Source organism: Cebidichthys violaceus, unplaced genomic scaffold, assembly GCF_023349555.1.
Source record: "Cebidichthys violaceus isolate CVI_PGR_0920_01 unplaced genomic scaffold, fCebVio1.0.p SCAF_11, whole genome shotgun sequence".
NCBI lineage: Eukaryota > Metazoa > Chordata > Actinopteri > Perciformes > Stichaeidae > Cebidichthys > Cebidichthys violaceus.
In genome coordinates, this window is record NW_027176274.1 from 12,284,705 (window position 1) to 12,301,241 (window position 16,537).

A 16,537-nucleotide genomic window follows, 5' to 3' on the forward strand; every position below is an offset into this window, starting at 1 on the left:
ATGAGCTGTAATAGCCACAGGGGCCTAGCTCCGTTTCTCTCTCCCTCTCATACACAGAGCAGATGTTGCTCCCTTTACTAGTTTTATGACCCCCTAGGATAAAATAACAAAAAAAACAACAACTTGCAACGGGGTCATTGTCTGACTGACATGTAGAGTACAAGCTGGATGGAGAGTGATCAGCACTCGATAAAATGTGCCAGCCTGTGTTCTAAGCTGGAGGAGGAAGGATGCCGAGAAAAACAGAATAAGTGATAATTGGGTGCTGACAAGCAACTTGTCTTAAGAAAAAGAAACTCGCCACATAATGTGGCAGAGAGGGGGGGCTGGAGAGGAGGGGGGGCTGGAGAGAGGGGGGGTTGAGTTGATTGAGGAGACATTTTCAAGGAGAAAAATGGGACAGAGCCTGAAGAATGTAAGGAGACAGGGAAGAATGCTTCAGAGACCCCTTTATTAAATGAAGAGGCCTTTTTCCTTTCAGTCATTGTGACCTCTGTGTTATAGCGCAGGACACACACTTACACCCACACACCCACTCAGCCTGATGTTCCATTAGCAGGGGACCTCACAGCTCCTAGCTGAAAATCTCATAACAGCATCTGTAAGATCTCTCATATCCTCTCACCCCTGCCCTATATCCCTCCCTTATTTCTGTTTTATCCCCCCTCACATTTTTAGAAGATTGGATGTGCTGTGTTATGATAGGACTGTGTGGAAGCCTTTTTGATCAAATGGGACAGTGTGAGACGTTCAACTCGCAATGCCTCATTTAAAAAGCAAATAATAGACAAATTAGTTTAGAATAGATGAGGGGCTGGAGGCCAAAATCCCAACTGCTTCGGCCGTCTAATAAGCACAAGATTCTGACCCCTGAAAATAACGTTAGAGAAAAACCTGACCAATATTTGATAAAGATTAAAGACAGTAAAGACTAATTCTATGACTGTTGATGACCTAAGAATTTATTTAATCAATGTCCGACATTCTGCCGATACGGTAATTATGCAGTTGCGAAAAAGTCTCTGCTCCTTGGTTGCTTTTGTGACATAGATGAATGTGATTTGTTCATGAAACATTTACTTGTTATGCCAAACAGCAATGTGAAAATGATTTATGCCTCTGACTAAGACGTTGTGTCAAAGTCAAATATCTGACAGCTTTGCAAACTGAAAGCTGTTAGCTAGTTAAGAATAATTGCGAGTGAGTCCACACTGCCATCCGCACGCAGACTAATGAATGTGCTGTTTTGTTTCTCATCGTGCTTCCTCATTAAATGTGAGGTGTCCCGAGGCATTATCAACACCTTCCATACAAACCGTATGAACCGTATGATGTTTTTTAAATGCAATAAATTGATACTTAATTTTTTAATTTTCAAAACAAGTCACTGAGATTACTGATATTCATTCAGAATATTAGGAATGGATGAAAATCATATTAATAATTTGAATTTGAATAAGTAATTGGCAGTTGGCTTAACCTCTCCTTGTCCAATCATAGCTTAGCACCCATCACCAGGCACGGCAGGCCTGTCAAGCTTTGGATTTTCTCCACATGGCCCAGCGGTGTGCACAGGGCTCTAGTGAGAGTGATGCACAACATTTTAAGAGTTTGAAAAGCTGTCGTCTTTCTTGGAGACTTTCCAAATCCCCAAAAACGTGAGAGCAAGTCGCTGGCTAGAAAGAAAAGCACGCTTTGGTCTTCGTCTTTCTGAAATCAAGGAGGACATATTGTTTCAGTAATTATTAAGAACTTTGGGAGGAAAATCCACTACAGTTCTCACTGTAAACCGGAAATGTGACACTCTTCGTAGCAAAAGTGACTAAGGGGGGTTGATGTTTAGGAAACTGTTTTCATAGGGAATGTTCTAAGCTGGATCATCTCAGGACCACGTTTTTAGTGAACTACAGCGGCCAGAGCTTCCTGAACACAACAGCATTTGAGGAAATGGAAACTTTCTGGGTACTGCACATTGCTGATGAAAATAAAAGATGTAAAACAAAACAAAAACAGACCCAACTAAAAAAAACAACACCGTTGCAACTCTCAAATTCATAAGAGAACGTAATTTTAACAAACAGCAATTTGTCACCGCAACTTAATAAACACATAATTGTTTCCCTGGGTCCATACAATGCACAACAGCCTTTATGCCTGTATCACATAAATATGCAAAAACAGAGAAAGAGACAGATGAAAGGAGTGGTGTTCTCTATCTGAGACTCAATAAGGTGCCAGGCTCTGATCATGTGAGTGTGTGTGTTCTATTATGGATGGACCCCCTGCTGTGGACCTAGATCCCACACCGCAGACTTCAACTCCAGTCGTCTTCTCTTTTTCCATTCACCCCTTTCTTCTCTGTTAAAGAGGGCTCCCTCATGCCTCCTTTCTGGCTCCAAGGCATGATCCTTACTCTTCCTTTTTTTCTTCTAGTCTTACTCCGTATCCTATCCTGATTATCAGTTCAGCCTCTTGGGGATGGTTTATAGACCTTGGTTCGTCAGAGTTTGCTTTACTGGTTGCTCGTGGTATTTTGTTTGAAGACCTGCTTGATTTTCCAGTCTCCTGAGAAAGTGCTCGGTGTGTGTGTGTGTGTGTGTGTGTGTGTGTGTGTGTGTGTGTGTGTGTGTGTGTGTGTGTGTGTGTGTGTGTGACTAAGACAAGAGTGACATGTACACTCACTAGACATAGGCTACAAACAGAATTATTTGTGTGTTGGGTTGTTGGATACGTCAGGCAAAAGAGCGCCGTCTTTTTTTAGTTCTTCTTTTCTCTTTTAGCCCCTTTCCTCGTTGTCTTCATCCTCACCTTCTTCTTCTTCTTCCTACTTCATCCTCCTCTCTCCCAATTTCCCAGTTGAACTTCTTCATGCCTCATCCTGACTCATCAACAGCTCTCATAGAGAAGAACAAAGGAGTGGAGGATGTGTATGGGCAGGATAGTGGATAACAAGTATGAGGAAGCCAGGTGTAGGCACAGTTTCTGTATTTGTCTCTCGCCCTATTGCTTCCTGACCCAATACGCCCGCATGTGTTCAAGGCATCCTGGGTCAGTAAGTGACGTCTGCTTGGTGGTGAGGCTTGACTCGCGTGAAGTGCAGCTGAAGATCACTCACTCGCTCTGTTTTCCTCTCAGCAGTTCTCTCAGTTTCACAGAGTAATTAACAATAATTACCCTGCTGGCTTTGCCAAATGGCCATTTGCTTAAGAGCCACACAAACACAGCCACTTATGGCCGTTACACACCAAAAAGCGTTGTCAGTGGTCACCTAGTCCATATACCTCTATGTTGATTTGGATTGGGGCTTATTTTCTTGCTTTTGGTTTGTTCTCATCGTTTCAATTATACATTGGTATTTCAGACAGCAATGTTGTCGGGATGACAACTATTTTATCTTTCGTCAAGACAATCGCAAGGTAAATGGTAGAAATAAGCCACTCATGTTACATAAGTAGTCCATTAGGAATCCATTAGCTTGCATGTGTCTGAACGCAGCCTGAGGGTTTCCAGATTTGTGTGGAGCAGCTTTACTGGACTGCCCAGAGCCCTAACCTCAACCCCATGAAAGATCTTTGGGATGTAACACCGACTGCAAGTCAGGCCTTTCCCCTACACCGGTGCCCGACCTCTCTATTGCTTTTGTTCTTCCCGTCACTTTCCAAAATCTTTTGGAACGCCTTCCCAGCAGAGCAGAGGATGTTATGGCAGCAGATTAACGCTATGATGTAAGATGTATAGCAAAGGAAGTCCATACTTGGCCATGTTGTGGAGCTAGTAGGGTCAGCCCACCGGCTCTTGAAGGAGTTTCTGTTAACTGCCTCACCCTACGGTTTGTTGCAGTATTTGCCAGCAGGCATTAAAAAAAAATAATTCAAATATATGTCAGAGGAAAGCTCCATCATGAATATTGTTACCCACCTTTGATATTGACTCCTTCATTCTGATTGGCCAGCAGCTAGTGGCAAATATTTGACATTTCCAACTGAGGCTAAGCTACCACCAGACTATCAGTGAAACGAACAACAGAGCCAGAAACTTGCTGCCTTTTCATTTGCATTTAACACTTAGGCTTTCAAATAGGCACATATACATGCACAAACACAATGAGATGCCATCTGTGTGGGTGCATACATGTGTTGCTTTTGTTGTTAAAAGGAGAGAGAGCATGTGCTTATTCGAGCCAGAACATTTACAGCGGCGGTAACAACCAGAGGGCAGTGTAAATCTCTCCAGTTCCTCCTGTCATCATCTTCTTCCACGACAAGACCATAACAGAGAGCACAAAGTGTCGGCTGGTTGGATCTTCACTATCTGCTGTTTTTGTGCCATCTTTACATGTGAGAACGGTGGATGCACAAACAAACACTGCTGTTTGATTTCCTGTTGTTGCTTTTTTTTTTAATGTGAGGAATATTTTTTCGCTTCTGCAACTTCAATAATCGCACACACTTCAGAGAGATGTTAAAGGTTTGGGTGCAGGCAAAATGTTCAGATCAGGCTTCATAAATTATCATGTTTTTCCCCCCTCCATGTCGTCTTTGCAAAATGTCTTTTCCTCCGTTTTTTTGTGTCCTCGCGTCCCCCACACATCTATCCCTGTGTGACTGGACTTAAAAGTCCAGCTAGAAGGATGACAACCGCAGTTCACTTCAGAGGGCTGAGCGAATAGGGGAAGATTGGAAATGAAGGGAGATGAAAGCATAAATTGCAGATGAGGTAGAGCAGTAAGAGAGTAGTTTTAAAGATTTATAAAGGATTGACAGCTTCGGTGTCACTCAGAAAAGCGGAATAACACTGACATGTTTTTCTTCACATCCACACACGAGAACCATCATCTCAGAATGCAAAAAAATTACCTGATTTATCAGAGAGAAACGTTTTAATCGCTCGTGCTTCTGAGATTCCAGTCGCTACGAATGTGATACAAGTGAGGAAAATTACTGAAAGAAATGTATTAATTTATTTCATGGTTATTAAAACTGGCTCACTGAGTTGTGTTGCACACATTTACAGTTTTTTTGCAATGGTAAAATTATGTTTTTTGAATTGGTGGAAAATGCACTGAAGAGGATTTCTCATCAACCTCAACAGACTGTCTGGCAGTTCTGCTTGGGTTTGTGAGGGAAATTAAGTACATTTATTAAAATATATCCAAATATTTTAATGATGCTCAGCATTTGCTCTCAAACTAATTTCAATTTCCAAGTTATTTAAGTGTTTACTCTCAGGTAACATTATGATAACAACTAGGAAGATGATGCTGCTGCACAGCTTTTGGCTTTGCAAAGTGGTTGCAGATTGGCTTAATACAGAATAAACCCAAGGGGTGTGTGTGTGTGTGTGTGTGTGTGTGTGTGTGTGTGTGTGTGTGTGTGTGTGTGTGTGTGTTTGCGTGTGTGTGTGTGTGTGTTTGTGTTTGCGTGTTTGCATTAATCACACTGTAGGGAAAACAATCGGGAACATTGCGGTGACTCCACGCCGAATATTTATTGCAGCAGGATGGTAACTTAACATAAACAGTGCTCATCCGCATCTTGATGAAGAAATATGTTACCCAGTGCAATGGCGTGGCTCGTTGCTGTGTTTGTACAACTGAGGTCTTAGCTGCACTCACTGTAAAAGAAGGATCAATTCATTGTTGAATTTTGTCTTTTTGTAGGATTTGTTTACTAAAGAAAATATAGAATATCCCCAGTCTTTTAAGGCTTTTATAATGGTTGTAATTGGGCACACAGCAGTTATGGCTAAGAATGAACAAGTCAACACAACGTCCTCACAACGGACGAAAGTGAGTCTCTGTGTGTTTGTGTGTGTGCCAGAGAATGCCATCTCATCCTGTTCCTAATCCTTCCCAGATTGAGGTCAGTGGGGCTATTGGAGGATCTCAGTGTGTTTACAGCCTCAGTCTGACCCTCTGAAATGCAGAGATTGGCTGGTGCTCTCTCACTGGTTCTGTCTGGAGACACATCTGTATGTGGACACATCTGTATCTGTATGTGGGTATCTGATTGGCCCAGAGGACTCCAGATGAAGTGAAAGTGTTTAATATTTTTATAAGAAGCAGGCAGAGGGACATGAAGTATCAGCTTGTTGTTTTCACACTGTTTGGGGTTGGGAGGGGGGGGGGGGGGGGCATAGTAACCCTCAGCATCGTGTAGGATGGTTGCCATGGCAATGGCAGGTTGTAGCGTAGGTGTGTTGTTGTGGTAACAGTATGTCTACGCGAGGCTGCCGTTCCCTCGGTGTTGACTGGAGAGTCAGAGTGAGAGGACATGGCAACACCAGGTCCTTGAAGAGCAGAATCACATTTTGTTATGTTTGTGTAATGAAAATTATCTTTTTTTAGCTTGCTTGTATAGACAGGGGCGACGTATGAAGCCAATCCTCTCAAAGTCGTCGTGTAAGACACATCTTGTAATCTTGCCGAAAACTAAAATTAAACCCACCAAGCTGTCTGCTGCTTAGCAGCGTCCGAGTTGCAGAGACGTACAGCAAAACTGGTAGTTCTGTTAACTGTTAGCGGTGAGCCAAACACATCGTCTAAAACCATAAAAGTAAGCCGCAGAGCAGCAACCAAGAGGTATGCAGTTGTGTGTATGCTAGTAGATCTGTTAGCCAAACACACCCTAAACTGTCCAACCCATCGTCCACAGTGGGCGAGCTGTGGATGGGGGGTCGGAGAAGCACTCAGCTGTGTTATCAGCGGCCCCTTCCTGATGAGGGCCGGTTAAGAGTATTGAGTGAAGAGTCAGCGGTCAGTCAATGGCAATAAAATGTGTTTTGAGAAAGTGTGAGTCACCAAAACCATGAAAGGTCCTTCAGCATGCTGCCATTACCGGACAACCAATTCATTTGTGATATATTGTTATATATCATTTATTTATTTATCATGCAGTTTGCTGCCGCAGAATGTGAGATAAGCCTTGGACAGACACAGAGGCGCTCACTCACGCACATATCCGATCGATTGCATGATTCTCATGGCGGAGATAATGGAACAAACTCTTCATATCTGTAAAACTTCACTTCGCTAACCAGTCGTGTTTATTCTTTATTACACGGAAACATTTATTTGGAAAACACACACACGTGGAACAATAACTTGAGATCTTATCATCACAATGTGATTCCACTGAATGTGAGTTCATGATAATATTGAAGGATTATCACCCAGCAGTTGCCAACATTAGCAGGGTTTGATTGCGCAGCATAAACCTATAGGGTTCTGTATACAAACACTAGTACAGGCCGGCTAAGACTCCCATGCTAGTAATTTCTTCATACAACCAACAAACAAATATATCAGCAGAATAGTTTTATTGCTGCCCCTGACTACCATTTGCCTCCCTTGCTGCTGGACAGTTTATCAAACACTCATAATGAAGAAGTGGATTAGAGGGCGTATTGAGTTAGACCGCGTTGGTATATTCAAGATTGCTTCAAACTATTGCATGAAACAGTTTATTCTTGTCTTGACTTACTGTATGTACCCCCACAATGCAGCATCTCATTAGAGTGCCACTGTGTCTGACCCACCTGATTTCTCACTTTCTTTTCCTGCCACATCTGTTTTAGCATTGTTTCTTTCTTTGAGTGTCTTGTTAAACTCCAATAACCAGATGTCAAGCCTCTTCCCTCCGCCTCCATCTTTTCTCTGATCTCTCTGCCTTTGTTCCCCCTCGTTTGTTTCATTAGTGGTGTCTGTTTCTCTGTTCTCGCAATCCCCCATCTCTCACTTTAACTCATGTTCTCAAAGCCAGAAGCAAGAGAACACACACACACACACACACACATAGAGATGCATGTAGCATGTACATTCATGGAATGATTGCTGAGAAAACAAAAGCTAGTTATAGCAGGTGACTTGCAGAGAAGCACATACCTCAAACATGCTGATGAGTAGTCTTCACAATGACAATCCCTTAAGAGCCCGAATAGCCAAACATCTTGACAAAGTACTCCACGAGCATGAACCCACACAAAGCGCTTCCAAAACGCTTTTTTCTGGCTTTCAAGAAGTGCTCACAGTCATCACCACATGGCAAAGCAAGAAAGCTTCTCTTGGCAATATTCGCTCAATTCATTTTATCCCAGCCTCGCTTGAATGGTTGACTGCTGTCCATTGTGAACACTGACGTATTGCCTCTTCTCTGTTTCTAAGGTATTGTGTGTATGTGTGCATAGTATACTCGTATGTTTACACCATCCAAAGGCAGGCAATGCAGCCTCAACCTGAGAGGAGGCTTTATAGGATAGCACTCATGTGCAGCCAGCCGCACGCATCCAAACACAGCTGAGAGACACTCCACATACTGGAATTTGTTTTAATCGCAACCTTACTTCCTTTTGGTTGTCATCCTTTAAGTTTTGGAATCTCAGGTCATGTTTTTTATCAGTCTCTCGCTTCCGCACACACTCATACACAGTGGCGCCCTGGTACATATCCAAAAATAGTCCCTTAACTCCTTTTTCTTTAAAGCTATACATGTTTATTTCTGTCGATGTGTGGAGTGTTTCCAGCCCGCTTTCTGAAATGATCACATCTTGATGTCTCTGTTGTCTCCCTGCGCTCGACTGTCCCCCTCTCTCATCTCCACTGTTCTGAACCATCTGGCTTGAAGTCCGTCCTCTGTTCTTGCTTGTGTTGTCGATGGAGGAGCTTGGATGCATTTATTACAGCAATTTTAACTCGCTGCTTGTATATTTAGTATGTGTGATCAAAAAAAGTTTAAAAAGTTTATTGAGAGGGAGTGCAGCTGTAAGATGCCAGTGTAAAGCTTTAAGTGTACAGTCTAAAGTTTGCTACAGCATAGCCACATGAGATCTAATCAGTCCGAAAGAAGTGTAGGGGGGGTCTCTGGAGGCATCTGGCTGTGTGAGATAGAGAAAACACCATCAACACACAATGACATGTGAAAGTCATGCATGGATGAGAAAATAGAGGGCAGTCACCTCAGGAAAAAAAAAGCTTTGTTGCATTAACACCTTTTCCCCACATTGGGGAGTAAATCAGGTTTTGAAGCACTTAAAACAGAACGCCTGTTTATTTTCTCTTCAATAATAATAGTAGGCATAACCTGCTCTGTTAGGGCCAGTCCTCCAACAGCATCACATGGTATTTTCAATGTTTTATTAACTTCTAGAGACTTCATATGGTATTTAAAGGACCAAAAATTGCTTTTGTAAAATGAAGACTTCTACCCTGCCCTGATATCTCAAATAGCCTCCGCCTGTCCTGACTGAGTGCTGATTTTCTCTCCTCTTCTTCTCTTTATTTTTGCAGTCATCGCTGACTCGTTGACGGTAACGGCACCAGCCCAGACTCTGTCCAAGGTGGAAGGCGACACACTGCAGCTTACCTGCGAGGTGTCTCGGACCACACTGCAGCACACTCACTTATCCGTGGGTTGGTACCTGCGGTCCCCCGAGGACGCGGCCGCGCCCCCTCAGGAGCTGGTCACCTTGTCAAGGGACTTTGTTCTGCGCTCCGGGGGACCGTACCGGCAGAGGATGGCGGCGGGGGACCTCAGGCTGGATAAGACCAGCGCTACGTCCTACAGGCTCACCATTCACAAGCTGCAGCCGGTGGACCAGGGCCTGCTCTACTGCCAGGCTGCTGAGTGGATTCAGGACACAGACGGGAGCTGGTTTGCCATGACCCGCAAGCAGAGCGACAAGACTCAGCTCCGCATTCAGCCCACTGGTGAGTAAAGGGAAGAGATTCTGTGGTAAAAAGAAAGGGTAGGGGAAGAGAGTAAAGATGCTGCTACACTTAGATCACCCCCGTCCTTTTGACAGACGCACACACATGCTTGTGGGCCGGCTTCCTCTGATTGCTGATCTGTATCTCACACTAAGCTCATTAGCTTACTAAAAAGGGCTTAACTAAACCTCCACAGACTCCCCCACTTTTGTATTTGTGTCTGTTTGATGGGCAACATTACAAGCACATCCAAGAATAAGTTAACCAGCTCCAAACAGCGTGGGTGTTTGGCGGGGGGGGGGGGGTTCCGCATATACAATTTCCCAGGCAACAAGTGGCCCAGAGATCAGAAGCCAAAAATGTTTTTTTCAATCACTCCTCGCCAAACAATTACACCATTCTAGTCTGCGCTTGAGTGCATTAGTGGGAGAAATCGTGTGGTTGCCAACTCTGAAGGAGGAGATTGTCTAATGGAAGGGAGAAGGGGACTTACCAACAGAGGGAGGAAGAGGAAGAGGAAGGGGGAGCGAGGGGTGGTGGGCAGACATAGGGTTAGGAAACAACGGGTGCACAATAAAAGTATGAGGGAGAAAGAAGGGGTTTGTTGGGGTGAATGATTGAGGAGTAGGCCTCATGTGATAATGATCTAATAAGCTGTCAACCTCGAGACTTGACGGAACCGAAACAAAGACGACTTTACGGCTCTTCGCATGTACTTACAACCTCCAACCCGACTTGACCCCATCACACTCACTGCTCTGTATTCCGCATACATAGCATCTCTTTGTGTGCTTCCAAGAAAGGGCCACGGAGATGGGTGATAAACCGCTTTGACATTAGCTCAATTACCAAGGCAGCACGCAGTGGCGAGTGTCTCATGCCAGTAAATCACTTCAAAGTGGAATCGTTTTGCCTTTCTCCATTAAGCATCAGATCCGCTCTGGACCAATACAACTTGATGGTGCCCCAGATAGTGCTGGGGTGGATGAGAAGGAGAGCGGAAAGTCAGATGTAAAGCGGGTTTGTCAGATGAGTTCCTGCTACTTCAGGGAGGAGACAAAAGGCGCAGAGAGCTCCCCTCTCAACACCCTTCGTCACTCTCCGTCGTCTCTGTGATCTATAATAAATGGAGGTGTTGTTACGTGACAAAGAGAATACAGCAGAGTTGCGCTGCAGTGTGCGGCTCTGGTGTGAGTGCCCCAGCTTGTGTGTGTGTGTGGATCATTTTGATTTCTTTCTTGTGTACTCACTTATTAATGCATAATGTGGGCACGACATGCAATCCCTTTAGGCTGAACTTGTGTATCTGATGTTGCACCTGTCCGTGTGCATATTTGACAGACGGAGATAAAAAAAATTAAGGGTATAGAGCAGCTCCTCCATTAGGCTCCTATTATAAAAGATGGAGTGGATCTCAAGACAGCCCCATCACTAGCTAATAACCCACAGCCATGCAGCATCAGAGAGAGGAGCAACGGACAGAATCCTAATGTACCCTTCGCTCTCGGTTTTCTACCATCTTTCTCTCACTTCCTTCCTTGTTCCCCTCTCTCCCTTCTTCCTCCCTCTCTCTCACATCACCTCTCATTTTCTCCAGTCATGTCCCATCACTGTGTTTTTTTCTGCTCTCTCAGACTTTCTTCCATCACCCACTTCCTCCTTAGTCCTTCTGCTACTCGCACTTAGTACTCTTTTCTTTTCTAATTAGCTCTAAACACTAACAAATGCATGACCTGTGGGGCTGCTTTTATTCCTCTCTGCATCCTCTAAGCGGAAGTCTTCCTGTAAAAATGGCCTAAATAGAGCTCCGTGCTGAGTGGGAACCAATTCTTGTCAAATCGGGTCACAGCCCTTTTTAGCGTTGCGGTCCTTCTTTCACAATTAATACAATAATACAACGTCTTGCTGCCCTTGTTGTAGGTGAAGCATGCACTCTGTGGGTCTTTCTCTTCACCCCTGTGCCATTATGTGCATGTATGTGTGCACTACTGCTGAAAGTATTCAATCAATTATTCTAGGGATTATCAGTTCTAAATCCATATATACTTTTAACAGTGATAATCATTAAATAATAATTGTATAGTAAAAAAAAATACCAAACTACTATGATTGACAGTATATGCTGTTTGTCTTTTAATAAATTGCACTCAGTATTCCACTTCACAAGTCTGTATGTTACTATATGTGTATGTATGTCAATATTTTGTATGTGTGCGCTTTCTTACGTTTGTGTAAACAATATCCCGCTCTCCCCCACCATTATATTCCTCTTCAAAACAAGTTCTATACCAAACGGCAGGCTTTGAACTTTTTCACATGAGTGCGTTTCTCAGGAAGTCTGTTTAAAGGCTTTGTAATTACAGCTCCGGGCGACCGAATCACTGAGAGGCAAAGCGGCAGTGTCTGATATATACTGTGCTTTTTGGAAATTAATACAGCAAATAAAGCTGAACTCACAGCCGTACACACACACACACACACACACACACACACACACATACACACACACGTGCAAGCACAGCCGCACATGCGCAGACAACACGCGTAATGTGGGCAAGTAGAAGAACTAGCACTAGCAGTGTTAGCTTTGTCTGTTCTGACTGTGCAGGAGGAAGAGGAGAGCGCCCGACTGTGTTTCAGACTGCTGAAGAGAATTTTAATTAGATGTGTTTTTTATTGCAGAGGTGAAACCAGGGGGGAGCAGAGCTCTCTGAAAGATCAGCGTTTTATCGGAGTGATGCACTGTGTGACCTCAAGCTTCTCTAGTGTCTATTTTCTCTTTCTCTCTCTCTCTCTCTCTCTCTCTCTCTCTCTCTCTCTCTCTCTCTCTCTCTCTCTCTCTCTCTCTCTCTCTCTCTCTGTCTGTCTGTCTGTCTGTCTGTCTGTCTGTCTGTCTGTCTGTCTGTCTGTCACTCTGTCTCTGTCTCTCTCTTTCTCTCTCTCTCTCTCTGTCTGTCTGTCTGTCACTCTGTCTCTGTCTCTCTCTTTCTCTGTCTCTTTCTCTGTCTCTGTCTCTTTCTCTGTCGCTCTGTCTCTGTCTTTCTCTCTCGCTCTGTCTCTGTCTTTCTCTCTCATCTAATATTGGATTTTTATATTTTTTGTTTCATACAGTATATCAAAGTTATAAAGTTTTCCCCACACAATACATAACTTTTTGACCACATTCCTGATTGTTCTACGAAACATTACTTTAACCGTGATGGTTCCCTCTGCCCCCCCATCTTTTCATGCAGATCGGGACTTCAGCATCCAGGTGAGCACAGAGCGACGGTCCTTCACGGCCGGTGAGCCGCTGGAGCTTCACTGCACCATTGAGGCCCAGAATGTCCCAGAGCGCTTCTTCTCGGTGTCGTGGGTCTTCAGCAGCTCACCGGTGGCTGTGGTGGGCCCCAGTGCCGTGCCTGTCCTGGGCCCCGATTATGTCGCCCGCGAGGCAGCCGGACACATGACCGTGCGTAAAGAGAGCGCCAACGTGCACTTGCTCAAGCTGCAGCACCTACGCCCCGAAGATGCTGGGAAATACATCTGTCGCGTGACAGAGAGGGAAAAGACGCCCACGGGAGACTTCATCGACCGCAGCAAGAGGTCCCGCAATGTCCAGATCACAGTCCAGCCGCTCAGTGAGTAATAATCTGTTCACGAGGCCACTGGCTTAGTTGTCCTGTCCTTAGTTGTCAATTACACTAAGAACGATGAGCTTCTCATAATAACCGTTTTATCTTCATGTAGGCCACATGGAATGTCATGCTGTGCTCCTCTCCAGCCTTGCTCACTATCTTTCTCTCTCTGTCCCCCCCCCCGCTCTTTCTCCAAGGTGGCCTATAACAGATAGCGGCACAGTCTCTATTGTTAACTGAGAGTAAGAAGGGAAAAGGATGACGCTACTCTTATTCCTGATGTGTTTTCTGTTTGAGTGGATTGCTAAGGGATGGTAATGCAGCATTACCGTCCTTCCCATTTCCTTGGCTTAGCTGTGTGTGTGTGTGTGTGTGTGTGTGTGTGTATGTGTGTGTGTGTGTGTGTGTGTGTGTGTGTGTGTGTGTGTGTGTGTGTGTGTGTGTGTGTGTGTGTGTGTGTGTGTGTGTGTGTGTGTGCGCGTGTGGGGGGGGGGGGTAACACTATAGTAGGATAATGGAGAGCAGAAGAGTCTGGACTCAAGGAGGCTGAGCTAACAGCCATGAAATTAATGCGTGGAGAAAGAAAAGAAGCAGAGAAAGGCGCCTCGCTCTCCAGGGCCATCTAAGTGGTTCCCCGAGCTAAATGAATGCGTTCTGCTGGGGCAGACCTCTTCAGCTGGGTTAAGCAGGGCTGGCCGGTGGGGTTTGATTCAGGCTCGGCAGCTGATCGATGGAAATTTACCGTCAAACGCTCAAAACCCCTTCTCACAATCCATTTATATGTCACTGAGATTTCTCTTCATCTCAGTGGCAGCAGGAAAACGCCCCCTCCACCAGTTTGGGTCATTTGCTTCATTCCCTCTTCTCTCTGTACCTACGTCTCATAGGACTAGAACAGTGTGTGGAGCCAGCTGCTACCAGCATAATAAAACATAATAAGCACAGAGAAGTATCTCCTCTCAAGCAGCCAGCGTCACCTTATCATGACCGCTCTGCACCCCCTGCTAAATCAGCCCAAAAACAATGGCCCCGAGCCTGCAGCAGTCTCCAGGGAACCTCTCTGTATGGGAGGTTTTGTTTTTCCAACAAAAGACCTTAATGCCCCATAAAGGATGTTTATAGGGTTTACACAGGATAATGGCTTTGGTTATTGGAAGGGAACTTCCATGATATACAGCAGATGTGGTCAGGCAGGCATGTATTTGATGCAAAAAACATCCTCTCATGCAAGCTTTCTCACACACACCCACACACAATTTCAAGATGTGCTTCATCACTCTAATTAGGTGAATTGGGTGAGAGTTGGTAATAAGGTGCGACAGGGGTTAAAGTTGATGAGTCAGAGGCAGGCAAAGGTGACAGCGAAGGAAAACTGGAGGTAAACACTTCTGACAAATCAGTGTTGATGGATGAATTTACCTTTGCAATGAGAAAGGGAGAGAGAGCTTATATGCCACACTGAATCTCTGTCACACAGATAGAAAGGACAAGCGCAAGGGTAGGGAAAATAGAGAGGATATACTGTTATAGAGAGGAAATGCATTCTTCAGTTAAAAAAAAAACAAAGAAGAAGGAGCTGTTGAGGGGAAATGTGAAAATGAACAGAATAAAGTTCAAAGACAAAGGAAAGGGGAAAGTTAAAGAAAAGAAAAGCTGTCCAGAAACCAGACAATTGTATAGGAAGGAGGGTGTGTGTATCTACTTCTATAACTGTCTAGCAATCTTCTCTTTAAGTCTCAAGTGCAGAAAAAAAAGGTGATATAATGCAATGTGCTCTTAGTTGTGGAAAAAAACCCCATCAAGCTGTTTCAATGCAAGAAAGGAAGAGAAAAAGGATGAAGGCCTTTTCCCTTTGTTCATTTGAGCGTGATAGAAGTAAGAAGCCAGTTTATTCCATATATTCACAGAGAGCTAATGCTTATTAGGAGGGCCGGCAAGCTGAGAGGGAAGCAGCAGAGCTTGGCCCGGGGGGGGGGGGACCTTAAGCCACATCCGTTAGAGACAGCAGCACTGGCCCCGCAGGGCTAAGAGAGCTTTTGGGTCAACTGGAGATCCGTGATACATATGGAGTGTGAACGTTGAAGTGATGAGGGTCCAGATAGAGCAGAAAAACAGAGAAGAGCCAGTAATGACTTTTATCCACTTCTCAAGTGCCGCTCAGCCCTGTGATCTTCTCTGTGCCCTTGTGGACTTGGTCAACAAGCCACACAGGGTTTAAAAAGAGAGTCTCAACCCACACAAACTCACAAGGGCCTCCTCTCTGGCTGTCACTTTGATGTGCCCGAGGCCAGTTACAAAACCGCACTATGGTCCTCTCTCACGCACACACACACACACACACACACACTCATGCGCAGCACTCGCACAGGACTGTATGATACTCTACTCCCAGGATAAGGCTCAGCAATTCGTTTCATTGCCCCAGTTGATGTCATAACACAGAAAGTATGATTCTTGTCGTGAGAGGGAGCTGAGATTTTGAGGATCTTTTTATATCTCCTTTCATGTGTCCCATCTCCTCTCATGCTGACCTCCACGTCTCTCTCTCTTCTTTCTGTCTTCCCTCACAGAGAGCAACATCACAGTGTCATTGTCAAGCAACTCTTCGGAGGCCCTCGAGGGCGATGTGATCCAGTTGACCTGCTCCGTCCAATCCACTACAGGCCCCCTGTCTGTCGCCTGGCAATGGACAGACAAACAGGCAACTGGACCGGCCCTGGAGGTGGCGTCCTTCGATCGGGACGGTACTGTATGGCACAGTCCCTCCTACAGCGAGCGATCCAGCTACGGGGAGATACGCGTGGAGAAGGTGCGGGCCGACACGTTCTCTCTGTCCCTGTATAACGCCTTACCTGGGGATGAGGGCCAGTACCGCTGCACAGCAACTGAGTGGCTTCAGACCGGCACTGAACCAGAGCTGAACTGGGAGAAGATAGGAGAGAAGTCGGCCACCAAGACAGTCACCGTCAAGACTGTTGGTAAGTTAGCGCAACCTTATCCAACCTCAATATAGTCTGTATTCCGATCCTGCCAAGTCAGTAAGGCACATTGTGTGTAAAACACAGTGGGGATATAATATTTAACCTTTTTAACTAATTTAATTTCAAATATTTCTGTTCAAGTGTTTGTGGAGGCCTGTATATGGTTTTCCTTAGTATCCTAACTGACAGGACGCACATGACTGAGCTAATAATTAAGAGTAGCTACTCATAACTCT

At 44.9% G+C, this 16,537-nt stretch overlaps 1 protein-coding gene across 1 annotated transcript in view; it reads left to right on the forward strand.

Annotated features, from left to right (window-relative positions):
• igsf3 (immunoglobulin superfamily, member 3) overlaps positions 1-16,537 on the forward strand; it is a 66,746-nt gene that overhangs the window by 28,864 nt on the left and 21,345 nt on the right. The window contains exons 3-5 of the mRNA XM_068704862.1: positions 9,284-9,703; positions 12,937-13,323; positions 15,891-16,298. Of these exons, the coding sequence (XP_068560963.1) occupies positions 9,284-9,703; positions 12,937-13,323; positions 15,891-16,298 (1,215 nt within the window). The remainder of the gene's footprint in view (positions 1-9,283; positions 9,704-12,936; positions 13,324-15,890; positions 16,299-16,537) is intronic.